This window comes from Phodopus roborovskii, unplaced genomic scaffold (genome assembly GCF_943737965.1).
Source record: "Phodopus roborovskii unplaced genomic scaffold, PHOROB, whole genome shotgun sequence".
NCBI lineage: Eukaryota > Metazoa > Chordata > Mammalia > Rodentia > Cricetidae > Phodopus > Phodopus roborovskii.
This window is the reverse complement of record NW_026126525.1, coordinates 14,121,994-14,140,760: the sequence shown is the minus strand read 5'-3', so window position 1 is coordinate 14,140,760 and position 18,767 is coordinate 14,121,994. Positions and strand designations below refer to the sequence as shown.

Sequence of the window (18,767 nt, the reverse complement as noted above, 5' to 3'; positions counted from 1 at the left end):
CTTTTTAAAATAATACTGATTTCTGCAATGTACAGTATTTACACAACAGCTGCAAATTTGCTCATACAGTATTTCTAATATAGATAAATAGGAATGCAAGTCTATGAATTATTTCCAAAATTTTCTTGAAGCGTAAACCACTGGCATCTGTTTGTATATTTTTCTGTAACTTTTTAAAGACAGACAAGTAATCGGCTGATATGCACAATTGGCTCCGGGCTCTTTCCTTCCTTTGAGAGCAACCAACACGTTGAACCATTTTCCATTTCTTTTGTGTTTTGGAGAGAGGCATTGCAGGCTAGCCAGGGACTGGCAGCTATCCTTTTGCCTTTGTTTCCCAAAAGCTGGGCTTCTAGGCAGGGGCCACTGCAGCTGGGCTCTTTGCTTCTGCGAACAGTCTTTGGGGCTTCCTTCCAATGGATTCTGGTAAATGGGTTGATGCAGAACAGGAGATGGATGGAAGCAACTAAAAAGTGAACCAGCACTTCCTGTCCTTCCATTTACTGAGGGCAAGAGTAAACCTGGTGTGGAGGGTCCTGCTTTTTAACAAAGCTGTATGCACCATGCAGGGAGGGTGGCTGCCCGGGTTTCCCTTTCATCTCTAGCTCCACAGGTCTGCTTTCTCATCTCTCTGAGGTGGCTGACTTGACTGGATGTCTCTTGCTAATATTCTTTCCATCTTTCTTTGGGGTTCTTGTCTGGGTAGAAGCACCTATTGAATCACTGGCAGCAAGGGAGGGTGCAGCAGCCACGGGTGAGGCAGAAAGGAAGTGATCCATCTTTATGGATGAGGAGGATGGTACTGAGGCCAGCATCTTTCTTCCAGCCTGGATTTTCTCCTGGGGGAAGTTAGCACTAGGTCGGCTGCTGGCTCTGAAAGCAGCATTTGCATTTAGACTTGCCATGGAAGATGTGCTACTCAAGGATTTCTTCTCAGCATGGGTCCCTGAGTAGTAAGGGAGAAAGGGTGTAGGCATCACTAGAGACCTAGGAAGGTCACTGGGACCAAAGATAGCATCACTATGGATTTCAGCAGCTTCTTGAAGGTATGGTGGTGGTAGGGTACCACTGCGCTTGCTACATGACTCACAGCATAACTTGTTATACCCTGGTATTGAGCAGTACCGTGCTAGCACCTCCATTTGACAGAATATGGACTTGTCGCCCAAACATGGCTCATCTGCAAAAAAGCAAGAAAAAAATACATATGCTTAAACATAGAAGGTTGAAAGAAATGACAGTTATTGACAACTACAAATAAATCCCAGTGATATGTGAAATCAATATACGAGCCTTTGAATTAAAAATAGAAACCACAGGGTGAATTCACTCCAATAACTTGATTTTATTTTTACTTTTTACAAGTCAGGACCTCACTGCACTCTCCAGGTTAGCCTCTAAGCATATTCCATCACACCTAGCTGAACAAAGCAACACCGTTTCTACCAAGCACTTGACATGGCCAGTATTGACATGGCCAGTTCTGTGCTAACTCCAGCAGACATTGGGGAATTTTGTCTTTGGTATGTGATTGTAGAAGGAGAAAAGTGGGTTCATTCTGGAGATGATGGGAACATCATTTTTAGTTGTGTGATAGTGAAGTTTGCCTTTCTGATAAGTTGCTTCTACAATAACTTAGATGGATATTAAACACCCCAGTGTAACTGACTAAATTTAAAGTTTTGCTTAAAGGCAATGTCCATTTTAAGGTAGAATTCTTTGGTCTGAAAGTAAGTTTTATGTCTACTACTAGACATTCTTAGGCTTTGCTCTAAAACAAAACATCTCTATAAAATATGTCAACTATATTCTAAGTCACATGTTTACATTTGATTTCTTGGAGCTGACAGCATTTTATGTTTACAGATAAGAATCAGGATATTTATAGATTCAAAATGTGTTCCTATACCCATTTAAAAAGGAAAGAATTATGGCACCTATGGGCCATTGTCACTTAAAATCACAGCATGCTCTTTTATATAATATATTAGAAAATATTTTAGGATAAGGAATCTGCCACACAACTCTGAAACTGAAATGGCCCTTTAAGAGGGTCAGGTGGATGACATCAGCTGCAGACTAAGCTCTCCTTGTTTCGTGTCATTCCATGTCCATACTCCAAGTTGTAGAATGGATCATACTGTCACGACATCTACAGACAACTGTGTTACATAGAATTTGAATGCTTTATGCTTGCTGAGGTTAGAAACTAGGTGACATTATTAGTGACTGAGGACTTATGAATGTTTTCTGCATGTCTATCTAAACAAACTGCTTCTGACATTGTAACTAAGGCTGTAGACTCTGGCTGAGAGAGTCTTATATTCTTTGTCTCCACCATACTAACCCCATTAGCCAGCTACTGATGGCTGGAGGAGAGCAGCTGAGAGAGCCTTATATTCTTTGTCTCCACCATACTAACCCCATTAGCCAGCTACTGATGGCTGGAGGAGAGCACTTGGGTAGCCCAAGTCTCATTAGGGCCAGAATATGCTTCTGTATATAGATGAGGGGAAGATACTGAGGACAAACAACGCTTCATGATCATTTTTTTTTTCTAGGAAAGGACAAGAAGGCTTAAATTTGCAAACAAGAATCCTAACCAAATATAATCAGACAACAAAATCAAAATATTAAAATAAAGGAAACTTTTCTAGCCTTCTCACATAGCACTTGCCAGGTCATGAGAACTCTGGGCAAAGAGCTTTATAACAGACCCCAAAAGTCATCAGATTGGGACAGTACACTGAGAATGTACTGCTTGATTGAAATAACTCAGAGCAGTAAGGCTCCGGAAAGGGGCAGGGACACACTAACTAGTACCACGGTTATGCTGCTGTTTCCTCAGCACATTGATGGTAGTGGGTGGAGGTGTTGTAAAAATCAAAGAGGAGCAAGTATGTCTATGCTGACAGGCAGCCATTTACACAAACATAGGTCCCTTCTAGCTAGAACATTCAATAGGGTTTACCTGGAAAGTGTCCAGTCTCAACAGCAAATGTGCATTTTAAAGCTTCTAATTGGGTATAGTTTGCTTTTTTTAATCCTTCCCTGCCAATTTCTAGACTGAAGACACATTCCAAAAGAAGCAGCCAAATAGATGAGTCCTATGCAACCCCCCCACCCCCGCCCCGCACCCAGCCAAGCTGGTTCTTGTCATTTCAAATGACAATTGTTTTTAATATTTAAACACCAGGAGCCTAAATTGTAACAAATAGGAAACTGTTTAAAGAAATAATGCTTTGCCACTTTTGTTATTAAAAGGGAGAGAATATTACGTATTGGAGTAGATGCTGAGGGGAAAACTTTTTAGTTTTGAGATTTAGCAGAGTTATACAAATCGGGGTAGAGAGAAGTGGGGACACAGTGGTGAAGACGTAGATGCCAGATGTCTTTCTTATTATAGGGTTCCTGCCTCTCCAGAGCTGCAATTACAGGCGTGTGTAGTCATTCATGAGCGTGGGGGCCTGAACTCAGGTCATCATGCTTGTTTAGCAAGCATTTTACCCACTGAGTCACCTCCCCAGTTCACATTTTAAATATAACATATTTCACTTTCAAAACACAATTAGTTGGTCACTCAGCCAAATGCTTGACTTTAGCACATATGTACAAGATGTCTATTTTGGGATCACTGTATGTATGTATGTATGTATGTATGTACAGTTATTCAGAAGGGTGTTAAGGTTGAGTTCTATATATCTAAATAATTTTATCTCAGAGCCTGCTGTAATAATTCTAACTATAATTCCACATCATTATAAAGGTGAAGAATAGATAAAAATGCACATAGTTCTCAAAAGAAACCCACATCAAAGGACATGTGTAAGGATGACATGGCCACACCCAATGTCACCAAGGTAGTGGTTTTGGTAATTTAGTGATGCTGGTCCTATGTCAAACAATTTTCTCAGACTATTATTTCCAAAGGTGTTTTCATTTGACTATTTCTTGGTAAGAAAATGCAAATTCCACATCTTATCCTAAAAGCAAATTCTGCTCTCCAACAACAATTCTGTTCAGCAACATAATGGTAAGATCCATTAGTGATATACACTTACCATTACAGGGAGGCAGCTGGCAGGGTCTGATGGACTCGGGCTTTTCGCCATCACAGTGGTCTCCAGTCCTACAGAGAACCTGTCTCACCTCTGTTCCCTCTCCACAGGTCACTGAACACTACAGAGACAATGGCTAAAATTATAGGTGTTGATTTTTCCCAAGACCAGGCACATGCATGCTCATGGGGACCTCCCAGAAACACACACACACACACAAACTCTGGAGTTCCCTCATTCAGGAGGAGGTACTGCACAAAGCTCCTGAGGCCAGACAACCCTGGGTTCATACTTGGTTCCCTCACCAGGTCCTGCTATTGCAGCCCCCAACTCCTGTATTTTTTTTTTTTCAGAGAGCAGAATTTACTGAAAAGCATTCCCAAACTAAGCTGAGAGACTTCTGTACTTTTGAGTTAGGAAGAGTTGGGTAGGGCTGAGAGAAGCTTAGTTCCGTCTCTAAGGGGAATGAGCAGTAATTCTCCATCTTATCGTGTGTGATGACTGGTCCTTGCCTGTTCCTCACTTGTTGGCATGATCTTCACTTGCTCCTGTGCCTGCTTTTTGAAGCTCTGTCTTTTTATAAGCCCTCTTATTGTGAATCCTTAGAAATATCAAGAACAGGTGATAATATAGACAATAAAACAATGAGCCAGCCAGTCATCCAATACCATTTGACTCCAGGCTGTGGCTGCCTACCAGGGAAGCAAGCACACTGTCGTTGGATTGAAGGCTAGAGCAGACTAAGACATGAGTTGCAATGTTCTTTCCTGAGCAGCAGTCTAGGGCTAATCCTGTCCTTTAAAGGCAGAGGAGGATTGCTAGAAGGGACCACAGATAGGGAGGAGTTTGGACTACAGTGATGAGCCTTGGTGGAGCGGGGAGATAATGCTAGACCAGAGAAAAGGAAGGACAAGTTGCATGAAAAGAGTAGGCTTGAACAAGCATAATTTGGAACCCAGTAAATCTACTTATCAGCTAGAATGAAGATAGAGGAGAGAGAGAACATGTGTGTGTGTGTGTGGGGGGGGGTTACCAGGGCCTTGCATCCTGTGGTGGATTGGAACTTAAAGTAGGATGAGAGAAGTCATCCATGATCTCAGGGGCCTCCATGTCACAAGATACAAACACTGTTTGTTCCTTCCACCCATTCTTAGCTGCAAATCCTAGCCTCTCTAGCATGATTAGAAAATGTGACAGTTCCTCTATTGACACACTGCATACTAACAAGCAACTTACCTCATTCCAGGGCCCTGTTTTCCACTGGGCTGGGCAGGGCACTCTGTTACAGGCCCGGCGGCTCTCAGGACGCTCCCCCAGGCAGTACTTGCTGTGCACAGAGCGGTTGGTACCATCATGGAGTGGCTGGAGGCAGCGCACAGTGCGGAGCTGGTAGCCGGAGCTGCCACAGCTTTTGCTGCAGTGTTCCCATTCTTCTGCTGCCCAACTGTGGGAGCAAGAGGGAGAACAGTGAGGTAGAATGTGAGCATCCCCACAGTGTAATGCCTAGGTACCTCCCAACAACAAAAGGAAATCTGTTAACAGTCTTATTCATGAGGTATCACGCTTACTCACTTTCATTATTACTGGACCTTAGTGGACCGGAGTGAAAGATCATACTTGCAGGCCATGATAGAAAGTACAACTTTGAATGTACCTAATACAACTTTGAATGTACCTAATAAAGTTTCCTGAGCGTCATTTTCAATACCGCTTCCTATGAAACATTCTCACCATCAGTGCATTAAAACTGAGTGTCCACTGTGACTCCGGCTCTTTCATGGGCATTTCTCTAACTAGAGGCCTTCAAAGATGAGCATAATTCCTTATTTCTAAATGCTACATTTCATGTAGACACACTAGGTCTTACACTGTGAATCACAAAGAGCACTAAATGTTGACATGGTTATATGTTAGGATTTCAAGGTTAGAGAAGGAATAAACTAACCGTGTGCCTCAAGTGTATGCATACTGACTGAGCAGATGGAAGCAGGGAAAGACAGAAAGACAAGATCAGATATACATGCATGCATGGCATCTGAGAAAGCAGAACTCGTTGACTTAAGAACTCGTTGACTTAGGGAGCTATGTAGTAAGTAGTGGGGACAGAAGGGAATGCAGAGATGACAAAGGACTCAGCTGCCTTTAGAGAAACTGTTTGGCCGATCTCCTGAGAAGCATAGTTAGTATAGCTAACAGTAGTGTGGGGTGGATTTCAAAACAGTGAAGACTCTAGGTATATACTAATTACCTCAATTTTAATATTATCAAAATATACTTGTGCATCAGAAATGTGGTTATTTGACATTAAATGAAATCTACAAGTGCACAGTCTGCTAGGAAAGATGTTCTTCTGGTCCCTTTCATCACTGGGAAATTTCCTTTGGCTGAGAACAAGGCTCTAGGAACTAAGAAAGAGAACAAACATATGTCCTACAGAACTGAAAATCAAAATGACCACTAAATTTTCAGCAGCAATGCTAGAGTCCAGCCCCCAATGGGACAGATTTTGAGATTCTGGGGGAAACACAGTATTATATACTTACACAGGTGTCTCCAAGAGGCCAAAGGTGAGAGCATGAGAGCAGTGCCAATACATTTTTTCGTAACCATATACTTTAGACTTTTTTGTTTAAGTTCCTGAAGAAGCTAATACCTCTTGAAATAGATAGATGAACCAAGATATAAGATGTAACCAACTCAGGAAACCAGGGAACTCCAAGAGGAAGGTGAGAGGCAGGCTGAGGTAGAGCTCTGTAGCTAAGTAACAGGATACCTGAGTGTTTACATGTGAATAGTACAGTTTCACAAGAAAGCTATAATCTGTTCTTGCAATATGACTCTCTTGTTGAAATACACATGAAAACCAGCCTCAGATATCACCAAAATAATAAGTTCATATTGTTAAAACCAAAAAAAGTTAAATGTGGTATGTAGAGGCTTTCAAATAATGGATATCTTTGGAAGAAACTCAATAACTTTGTCATTTCCCTCAAGAGGCAACAGGTAAATGTAAAAGCTTTGAATGAAATAATGAAGTCCCATTCCAGCTATGGCAGCAGGCTCACATATAATTTAGGGCTTACAGTGGGTGTGTGCATTCCTGAATGTTGCACATGCGTCTAATGGGTTTCGGCTTCTTATTGACCTCACAGAAGCTACGATGCACCATCTTATTGTCACTTTTCCTTCGGCATCCATATTTTGTATACTGGAAACCTGGAATAGAACATATGTTTTGTTTATCCACCTACTTGAGTTATGCATTTGGATATTGACTCTCATGCCTTTTTTTTTTTTTTTTTTTTTTTTTTTTTTAGCAAATGTCTGAGTACACATACTGTGCCAGGAACACTCTGAGTGTTACCATTTAAAAGAAAAGCCCACCCATTTTCTCAGAACATAACATTTAGTAAATGCTAAAACATGTCAAGCAGTACCCGTGCACTTGTGAGTGAAGATGTAATGTTCACACTGCAATGTCAGAGATGAAAACCACCCTGGGGATCAAAGCTGAGCATAGATCTTTACACAGGTCAGTGATGAACTTTATGCAGGGGCATAAAGGAACACACAGAAAAAGCCACTAGCTTAGCTGATGGGACGCCTTAGAGAGTAATACCTCCTTGAGCAGAGCAATGCAGCTTAAACTGTGTTGCCTAAAAGAAATGATATGCCTGCCATCCATGTCACATGCAGAAAAAAAAAATGTGGGGCAGGTGCTTCTGGTGGGTGGAGAACATGTCATGTGTGAAGAGGAAGGAGGTAAGAAAGAGCCTGGACAAGCATTTATTTGGGCCTGAGGGTTATAGTGAATGGTTGATCAAAGGTCTCTCAACATTCATTACTTTGATATTTGTAAACCAAACAAACTCAGACAACAAAAAACCTGTACAAATTGAAAATTCAGAACCTGCAATTGTCCTTGTCATGTTTCTTTCCAGCAAGGCTTTTCCAGTTAGGGACCTTGTTCATCATTTAATTTCCAAGGCTCCTCAGCTTCTACCAGCAGGAATAATGTCCCAAACTCCATCTCTATGGCATTTACTAGTCTTGAAACATACATGCCACTTGTTTTGTGTGATGCCATTACAATATGCTTTGTTTAATGGTCCCCAGTAATGAGGCTCACCTTATTAACTTTGCACAAGAACACTACTAGAATGGTTTTATGTCTTCAGAGCCACATGTCAGCTGACTGAAGGACTTTAATTGGGAAGACAATATAATCTGACACATTCATTAACTTAAAAACATTTTCATGTAAGTAGAGGAGAAAGTCAGTAGAGGAATTGCAATAATCTTCTCTTCCAAAATAGTGAAGGAAGCCTGGTGAGGCAGGACAGATGCCAGGTGTATTAAAATGTCAGTGATAACCCTGAGGTCCATGGAGATGTCAAGCACAAAAAGGGAGACTCCAAATTAAGTCAGCATCTATCTTGCAATGATGAAAGAGTGTCATTCTTAAAAGTCCCTTTCCAGACACACTATAGAAATACAGTATGGAATTTTAATTAAAAACTGGCTTACCCTATTGCGGTAAATAAGGATCAGGATAAACAAATAGGCCGAATAGATGTTTATTCAGGGAGAAATAACTTACAACCTAGACAGACGAACACCAGGAAATTCAACCCGATCCTCTCCTGTCCCAGTCATGCCAGAAAGAGAGCGCCTTTCCTGGCCCCCTCCGACCTCCTTCCACAGGTCACTTCCGCCCATGGCTCCACCCCCAATGGGCGTGGTCAGTGCCACAGAAGGACTATCTCACTACATTACCCCAAATTACCTAGTACAAATATTTTTCTCTTAATTATTGTAACTATTCTGTATCTGTAGTGCAGAGCTAGCCAGATAGATGATGGGAGGAACCGATGAAACTGGGGTCCATCTCATGAATCTTTTCTGGGGAAAGGAAAGAAGTTGTGCTAGGCAGCCTATTGGTCAGCTAACCTGGTCTGAATTCTCTGCTTTCAGAAACCCACTTCTCATCTCTGTGTTTTAGTTTCACTGTCAGTATAATAAAGATAGTACTGATATCACAGAGCCATTGTGAACATTGACACATGGATAGATGAAGCATTTGGTATGGCAGCTAGCCCCTAAGACAGCATAATTAGGTAAGTAGGTAAGTAGGTAGGTAGGTAGGTAGAAAGATGTCATTAACTGCTCAAATAGAAAAGTGACGCATACACATGGAGAAGAGAGGCAGAACCAGAGTGATCTGGATTGAAGGCCGTTTTAGATTTTGGAAATGTGTTCAACACAGTAGCACCTTAATCACAAGTTATAACGGACCAGAGATAAAAGAGCAGGGGATAGTATGGTCTGCTGTTGTTTTAAGTGGAATCAATCCCTTTGCAAATTCTGAGAAATAACTAATGTATGTTAGCATCTGTATTGGCCTGTCCTTGGGGTCCTGACAGGATATGCCCCCAGCTACTAAAAGCACCATCTGTGCACATTCACTATGTTCCCTTTTAAAAGGGCCCTGCCTACCTCCCATCTCTATCTCCAGAGGCTGGTCTTCCAGCTTCCCTTTCCCCTTTTTATAATCCCTTTCCCTAATTTAAATAATGAAAAAAAAAAAAAACCCTGTTTGCTTGAACCCTGTCAAATGGTGTCTTTCTATTCTGTGCTGCTTTTCTTAATTACAACAACTTTGTATTTAGAGTTTGGTTGTTTCTGTATTTCTCCAACTGCAGCTTCAAATTAGGGACAGTTATTAGACTGTCTTTTTGTATGACTTATATGACATAAAATTTACTGGTTATATGCAAAAAAAAAACATTGACATGAAAGTAAGAGAATCAGATGGGATGAGGAAAGTGACCAGTGGGGGAAAGGGTGTGATGTGTGTATGGAGTTCCATAAGTAAACATATTGTTATTACATATACCTATATATAACGATTAGCTACTTTAAGAATGTATGCAGTTCTTACCTCCACCGCAGGGTCTGGAGCACTGAGACCAGCTCTTCAGTGCCCACTCAAAGGTATCCAGCTCCTCCTGGATGACATTGTTGCTATTGATGGTCGGTACAGAGTCTTCATGGATGATGTACTTGTACGTCAGGCTAGAACGTGTGTCGTTCTCCTGAGGTATGATCTAATACATATGTATGTGAGAGAGATGCAATTAATAGGCAAGCAGCTAGACACTTTACTACAAACCTAAACATTTCAGAATATTGATATTCTTAAAACGAGAACATGTTTAAAATAGTTCTGAGAATGTTTTTGTTCCCATCAATTCAAGTGGTAGCATGGGATATTAAAGACAAACTTTGAAGAGAAAATGCTGATTATTATCAAAATAACTTATTTTCTGTTACCTTAAATTGGGTCACCTTAAATTATACCACCTCTTCAGTGTATTTCAAAGTTCTTTATAATAAAATGCTTTATTATAATGGCAATGTTCCCTCTGGAGGGAATGGGGAAAAACATTTTAGAAAAAGAGAAAAATCACAGTAACTATTATGATTTGGGGATATTCCTTCAAAATGGTATCATTGTGTGTATCTGTGTGAACATAACCAGTACTGATCAATGAACATTCATATGCAGTAGAATTGATGTGTCTTTGTGGGGACTTCTGGTTTTCCTTGGAAAACTGAAGACATCTGTGCCTTTTAACTTTTAAATACTCGGTTTATTGGATGAGAAAAATACCATTTTAAAGCATAGATTTCCCTAACTTAGGAATTGCATGTTCTTTGCCCATTGTCCATTAATCAGGCTTGTTAGCCATTCTCCCCTCTTTTTAAAATCTGTACTCATTTCCGGTCACTGCCATAGTTTCAACATGTCCAAGACTTCTGCCCTTTGTTGCACTGGCTCAGTCTCTCTGCTCACTCCAGGGGAGTTCTGTGCCAGGTACTATGAGTGGTTTAATCAGCTTCTGGAGAGGCTCAAGTGGTGAGGAAAGAAGCCCTGCCAGCCACCACTCGGGAAGCTTGGCATCATATGCTGAGGCCTTTCAACAGCTGTGGATGGAGCCAGAGGGGAAGAGCCCTGTTAGGTAGACAAGCCGCAGGGTGGCGACCACAGTGCCACCAGCTACCTTGTGAAAGTCATTGTGCCTCATGTGGTTGAATGACCTGCTTTCAGATACATCATCCATAGACACTGTGGGTTATGCTTTTGTTTACCTACTTACTGTGTTTGAGGGAATTTGTCATGAGCAACAGAGAACTAATATTGACAAGTATGTGCAAAAATAGCTTTGTTTATATAAAATTGGTTACAAACAATTTATAAACCTAAAAGAACATGTAAAACCTTTTAAAAATGAGCAAAACATAACACCTAGATATTAATCAATTTTTCAAAAATCAACCCTTATGAGTACAACTTGAGTAAAGCTAAGAGAAGGAAAAGATAAGCTGTGTAATGGGAAATATTTCTAATCATTTGTACTTGACAAGTCCTGTGAAAAACAGTGGACAGCAGGTCTGAAAGGGCATCTCAGTAGATAATATCTATGAAGGAGAAAACAAAAACAAGTGGAGAAATTGGATTTTGCATAATAGGAATTTAGACATTTGATTTGGAATAAGGCATCCAACAACACATTTCAAACCAAATAGATGCTTTTTGTGCTGCCATGAGAGTAGTCGAATTCCCTCCTAGCATGGAACTCCAACCTACAACAAAGCCTGAGAGAACATTTGTGGTGGAATGTGCAGATGACAGTGTTCCCTGAAAGAAAAGCACACGCCTTCTTCTTATGTCCTGATAGGGCTCAGAATCATCTTCATCTAGATCTTTGTCCAGAAGTCAAGGATGAGCCTTGAGGCATTGCTACATTGATCATATCAAGGTCATAGCTTGGAATATGCAGGCCCTGAAGAAGAGAAAGCTGCATGGAAGGGAGGCCCAATAGCTCTCAGGTCTTGACCCAGAGGCCTGGTCTATGCACGTTTAGTTGGAGATACCGTGTGCTCTCAGAAGCTAAGGCAAGATGGCAGGGTGAAGAGACTCCAAAACAGCTATGACTGGGCATCAGGGGAACTTTTTCCAGCAGAGTGAAGAGGGCTCAGTAATGCTTGAGGGATTCATGTTATAAACATAAGGTTGAGTAGAAACAGACCAGTCCTATTGAAGAAGAACAAGAGGCTTCAAACAATCCAAGACTTAAGAGCCTTGGGACGAAAGCCAAAGAACTATTCATATAAGTGTAAAGTAAACAAAAGCAGGGGACTGTGACCTATCGGGGAGAAAATAGAAGCTTCCAGCAGAAGCAAACAGCTTGGAGATCTCAGTTTCAAAGCGCATGTTGGTATCCCGAATAAACGTAAAGGAAACACAAAACCAAGCAAAACACTACCAAATGGAAAGAAAGTTCACCAGCTGACAGGAAGAAAATACCGGATAGTAGATAGGTTAGAGTGGAGGGTCTGAAGTGGTGCAGAAATGAATCCCATGAATACACATGGAGTAGAAGTCTTACAGATACAATGAGAGATTTACTCAAATGTGGTATAAAACATCTTACTACTTACAGAGTCAAATTCTTCGTGAACCCTAAATGTGATCAATACAAAGCCCACTGAGCATACCACAGTGAAACAGCTAAACGATGAGCATAAAGAAAAAATCCTTCATTTCTCAGGCAAGATGACAAAAGTCAAAGCTACCTCTGTGTGTCAGGGTGAATCAGAAAAACAAAGAACACAACATAAAGGAAACAGACACAGAGCTCTAACTATGGCTCCCTGGCAAGGAAGGAGAGTTAGAAGTACATCCAAAAGCTGAACTGAGTGTTTTGGTGACAAAGGGACTCCTCCAGTGTTCAGCCATAGAAAAGCAGGGCATCTCCCAATTCATGGTCATCTTGAGTGGGAACCCACTGGTTAAGACTAAGGTGCCCTTGGCATGGTAACAAGGAGAAATCACACAAGCACTCTGGACAACCTGCTACAGCCTAGGAATGGGCTATGTTGAGAGTCCATCCATACAATTCAGAATGGCTATCATCAAGATAAAAGGGATAACAAATACTAGTGGAGATACAGGGAAAGAGAACTTTCTATCCCACTGGTCGCCATGTATAAACTAAAGCAGTCAGTATGGAGGATTCTCAAAATATAGTAGGTTGCTATACGAACTGGCTATACTGGAAGGAATCTAAACATACTATAGAGCTACCTGCATATCCATGTTTACTGCGGAATTATTCACAACAAGAAACCTACTTAGATGTCCATCAACAGATGACCAGATAAAGTAATTGGTATTATGAAACTGGGGTTTTTATCCAGCCATTAAGAATGAACTTACGGCATTTTCAGCAAAATGCATGGAAGTGGTGAGCATGCTAAGTGAAATCAGCCAGAATTAGGAAGGGGAACAAGGCAGTGTGTACTTGGTAGGGAAAGTAAATCAGACATTACATGTTCGGTCTCTGAACGGGTGTCAGACTAGAGTAGAAAGGTACCAGCTGTAGAGAGAGGGAAAGAAGGGCAATGGTTAAGAGACTCAAAGGTTGCAGGTTGGGGTCATGCCAGAGTCAATGATTTTTTTTGGGGGGGGGCTGGGGGAGGCATGGGAGACAGGAGGGAGAGGGAGCTGTATATAAAGTAAGATTGTTTTTAATTTAAATAACAAAAGGGCAGTGAGGTGAATATGAACAAAGTACAGTAACATGGAACATTGTGATGAAACTTGAAGTTATCATATTAATTAAAATAGTAATGTAAAATCCTTTAAAAGTATCTTCATAAAGCTGGCACACCATATTCAGAGTTCCCATAGAAATGAGACTCTCAACATAAATATTGGGGGTCCAGCTGAGAGAGGTCCTGCCAGTGAGGAAAACATGCCTGCTGTTTATTAGCCTCTTAGTTGCACACTATCCCAGAGGCGACTGTGACCTGGGAGCTCGAAAGCCTTCCTTTGGAGCTCTGACATTTTGAACAGTGTTCATATTCTAATTGTTTTAAAAGGGGCCAAACAAAACCTTAAGAAGTTCTAGAGATTATCTCTTTAAAAGTTTTGAACATCACTTGTTTCCATCTTATCTTTCTATAATTTTGTATACGTTATTAGGCCTTTTCAGTTCTAATCAGTATCACATAGAAGCTGCCTGCTCCATATATGAGACAGCACCCCCTATGGGCTAGGTCTGTTTCCCACAAGAGTTCTCAGAGCAGACTGAGGGGCTGCTGAGTCTCCTAGGCAGGCAAACCCCTCCTCAGGGCTGTGATGGCTCTTAACAACCATCCATCAAATAAGCTCATGTGTGTACCTGCTGCAGGTGACCAGATCTTCCTCACTGATAATCTCTCAACTCCCTTAAGGTCCCTGAAGGCAATAAGTACTTCTCCAATAATTAACATGGTCTGCTAGTATAGCACACAACATAATGACTTCTCTACAGTACATCTCTTCAGCATTGTCCAAACACCAAGAGATAACTAAATAATTAACAGATTTTCATGCCACTGGATTTTCTGATAATATAAAGGTGGGTGATGTGGTCTCAGAAATTTTACCAGAATTCTAAGTTCAAAAACCTGCTGATGTAGAATTCTTGATTATTATAGAATCATTTTATGTTATAAATAACATACTTATTCAGTGAGTAATTATAAAGACATCTGTAAATCAAAACTACAGAACTGGTAACAACCCCAATACTTGTAGGTCTCTTTCAGGGGGAAATACTGGCATTTTGGATAACTTGAAAGCTGCTGAGAAAATTCATTGATAATATGCTCATACCACAAAAACTGCCAAAGTTCTCCATACAGAAGGTAAAATGATAGTGGATTAAAGGGGACATCAAAAATAGTAAGCTTGTAGCTAAATATAAATTATTCAAGTAAAATATACTTATTAAATTGTATGAGAATGTACACAGAACAGGGAGACATAAATAGATTCCCCTCCCCCCTCAAAAAAAAAAAAAACAAGGAAATATTACTCAGCATGTTTTCAGGTAAGTTAAATTATAAAGTTATTATAAACAAAACCAACTCTATACATGCTGCATGGCACATACCAGAACAATGACAGGGTCATGTAGAGGCCCATCCGTGTGGAGAGTTTCAATGTCATCTTCTATGTTGTAATCCCACTCAACACCAAGATCTATGAAGGTCCGTGACTTGGCTTCCTCCCCTTTGCCATTTAAGATGTAGTGGCCTGTTGCTTGGTTCTTAATAGCTAAACAAAGGAAAATGATTGATAGGCACACATTTATCAGACTCCAGTGTTGATGAGCCATAGCGGATCTCTCCCATTTTACTAATAAAAACCAATGGCTCCTCTGCCTTATTAGTATTAAGCTGTCAAAATGAATGTTAGTTCTAACCATTCCTTGCACTAGGCATTTAAACCATTGGAAGCATTCCTACTGAGGTAAATAGATTAAAATGGTTTAAAAGGGTGAAAAATAATGTTTGCAAATATTCCAATTTGAAAACATTGTCAAAGAGACTAGCAGATTATAAGTCTGTCATCCTATACATTTCCTTGGAAGCTGGATCTCTTTGGATATAAAGGATACAAACTCTTTAGATTGGTAAATATTGATGGCCACCCTAAAGAGCTGAAATGATTTCCAGGCCAATCATTTTTCTGATGACAATAAAACTTCCAGACTATTGAGCACTTGATATTGTTAGAATCCTTAATTCATTACAGACCTGTTACTCCAAAGTGTAAATTTAATCTATCACAAAGTGAGAAAACATTTCATAATTCTAATATTACTGAAAATATTTTTTGGTGAAAACCATTTATTTCATATTTATTTCTCAACCTTTTACAATAATTCTAGGATGAACAAGAAGGATTTTAAAAACTAGTAATAGTAAAAGAATTATGAGCAAATGCTTATATGTTATGCTATTTGACAGTGAATATAATTAAATAGTTCTTGAACTACCAAAACATGAATAAAAACCAATTTGCTACAAAAATTCACGGAGTTGACAGATCTAATTTTCTGTGGGTGAACAGGCATAGTGTTCAAATTTCAGCATGGTAGTTGTGCCTGCAAACTGCATTCACAGGGCATTCTAGTTTGTTTTCTCATAAGAGAGAAAAAGAATGGAAATTATAACCAACCACGCAAGTACACTTCTCTGTGCCAATCAAAAAAAAAAAAAAAAAAAAAAGACAGCTTCCAGGTATTAGGAAAAATTAATATTGAAATTGCAAAAATTCTCCTGTGGCAGCTTTGTAAACAATTTTAAATCTACAAATAAACCTCTCTAAAAATCTATATAAAACTATCCATCAGTCACTTTCAACATAAAATGATAAATTTCGGGCTGGAGAAGATGGCTCAGCAGTTAAGAGCACTGGCTACTCTTCTAGAGGTCCTGAGTTCCAATCCCCGGAACCACATGGTGGCTCATAACCATCTATAATGGATCTGATACCCTCTTCTGGGATCCAGAGGATGCATACATAACATATGATTAATAAATATAAACTTGTAAAATTTTCTCAGGAGTTATGAACCAACCCTTTCCTACCAAAAACTGAAGTTTGTTTTAAACATCTGTTCTAATGTAAGGATAGTTGGGAGAAATGATTAAACTCCACATAATATCCAGCTAATGAATATATATATATATATGTATATATATATATATATATATTCATGTATGTATGTATGTATAGTATACATACATATCCCCATGTGGAGTGTCTTTGACATTTCATGTTTATGTGTAAGGAAAACAGAGCTGATAGACAGAAACACTTACCAAGAACATGAGGAGAAGCCTCGTCTTCTTGGACTAACACATGTCTAGCCCCAGGGGGTATATCAAACATCTTAAGGTACCCTTTGCATGTGTAGCAAATGTTGGAGGAAGCAGAGAAAACAAAGGCAACACTATGGTTAGTTTAGCACTGCATCCTCATGGCTCCTATGTGCAGAAGAGGGCATCCATAAACTGCAGGGTACATCTCAGGAATTAACTCTACAGCTCGGAGACATCTTGCATGAGGAAAAGAATTTTTTCCACCGAGGAGGAGGAAAATTCATAGGTAGTGTTGACCTATGAGTTGCATCAACAATTCAGGCAAACAGTTAGGCTTTCCTGAGTCTCCCTGTGTTATTCTAGTTTTCATACTGCCGTTTTAAGTGGTGGCTTTAATAAAAGTTGTTAGGTGGTAAGCTTGTGATATTTCTTCTGTTAGGAAAGCCTATGGCACTACAAATGGCTAAGCTTTTATATATTGAAATATTTTAATATTTAGAATCCCACTCTAAAGAAATACTTGAGAGAAACTGAATACCAGCTGTATATTATGTACTGCTTTTATAAATGCTCTAGCCTCAATCATCTAAGCCAGGAAATCATAATAGCCTTAAATGGATTATTGGAACTTTATATAAAAAATCTTATTACCATAAGCCCTAAAATTATATCCAGGATCTCTTACAATTTTCCATAAAAATAAATCAACACTAGAACAGATTGAGAGACTAATATGTTATATCTCATGACCAGTAACAATAAATGAATCAGATCTGGGTAAGGTGGTGCCTGCTTAGAACCCAGTATCTGTGAAGCTGAGGCAGGAGGATATTGAGTTTGATATCATACAACCTAAACTTTTAGTGTATTATAGAGCATCTAGTTCACATAAGCCAGGATTTATGCCAAAAGAAACCCAGATAGAAATATATAATTACTGATGGAATCAGAAAAAAAAAATGCTATTTGTATATGTATAATTAACATTTGTCTGTAGGTGGACTTACCCAACTCCTGTATTTACTAGGTCCCTGAATAAATGTAGTAGTCTTTTAGGATCAGGGGTTTTAGCATCTTAACCTAAAGTACAGCTCAACACAGGGCCTGTGCTGTTTGCCTGAGTAAGTGACAGCTAAATGCAGCATGCTTAAGAAGCCCAGGGGTGCACATCAGGGTGAGGTTGTTTATGGATGCCCATCTTTCTGCAGTGCACTACAACTTACCCAGTACATTTTTAGTTTCTCTTGTCTCAGCAAGAGAAATATTACGAGCTCCTTTGGGTAAAACGAATGCGCCTCTTGTCTTCCCTTAAATAGAATGCCATTAGTTAGTGGAGGTTTTGTGTTTGTCAAAGTCTTGCTGCTTCACTGACTACCCCATAAGCCATACATACAGATTTTATTGGGTGAGATTATAAAACATGTTCTATAACTTTAAAATTTTCAAGTCAAAATAAATTTACAGTAGTTAGCAAATGCTGACAAAGTACTAATAGCCAATGAAAGCAAGACTGGGCATGAATGCAAAATGATGGAGGTGATTTGAAGTTGAATACTTGCAGATTTCATTTTCCAGAAACTTGAGTTCCTTATGGCATCTCTTGCTTAAATGTTTGCCTGTTGGAAAAGGTTAATTAGTCTATTGCATGACTATGATTGACATTCACGATAATGGGGGCTAGATTATCTTTGGCCACTTTGAGTCTAAGTGACTGAAAGGACACTTCACATGTTCCTGTGACTTTGATTCTTGTTTAGCATAATTTTTTGAGATGGTCTGCAAAACAGGATCTTGTTCTTACATTACACAAAATCCAGAAAGAATTATCACAGAAAGAGGTGTCTTTACATTAACTCATCCTGAAAATAAAACCAATTATTCCACACCCTCAAATAGAAAAAGAAATGTAACTTCAGTAAAGCAAATATATTTCATCCTCTCATAGCAATGCAGAGAAAATTATATTTGACATTAACAAAAGTGTGA

General features: G+C 39.7%; 1 protein-coding gene across 1 annotated transcript in view; it reads right to left on the bottom strand.

Moving 5' to 3' along the window:
- Positions 1 to 623: 623 nt before the first annotated feature.
- Positions 624 to 18,767, bottom strand: part of Adamts3 (ADAM metallopeptidase with thrombospondin type 1 motif 3) — a 185,483-nt gene continuing 167,339 nt past the window's right edge. The window contains exons 16-22 of the mRNA XM_051198590.1: positions 16,782 to 16,862; positions 15,065 to 15,228; positions 10,000 to 10,165; positions 7,142 to 7,274; positions 5,295 to 5,502; positions 4,062 to 4,179; positions 624 to 1,180 (exon numbers count right to left, since the gene is read on the bottom strand). Of these exons, the coding sequence (XP_051054547.1) occupies positions 624 to 1,180; positions 4,062 to 4,179; positions 5,295 to 5,502; positions 7,142 to 7,274; positions 10,000 to 10,165; positions 15,065 to 15,228; positions 16,782 to 16,862 (1,427 nt within the window). The remainder of the gene's footprint in view (positions 1,181 to 4,061; positions 4,180 to 5,294; positions 5,503 to 7,141; positions 7,275 to 9,999; positions 10,166 to 15,064; positions 15,229 to 16,781; positions 16,863 to 18,767) is intronic.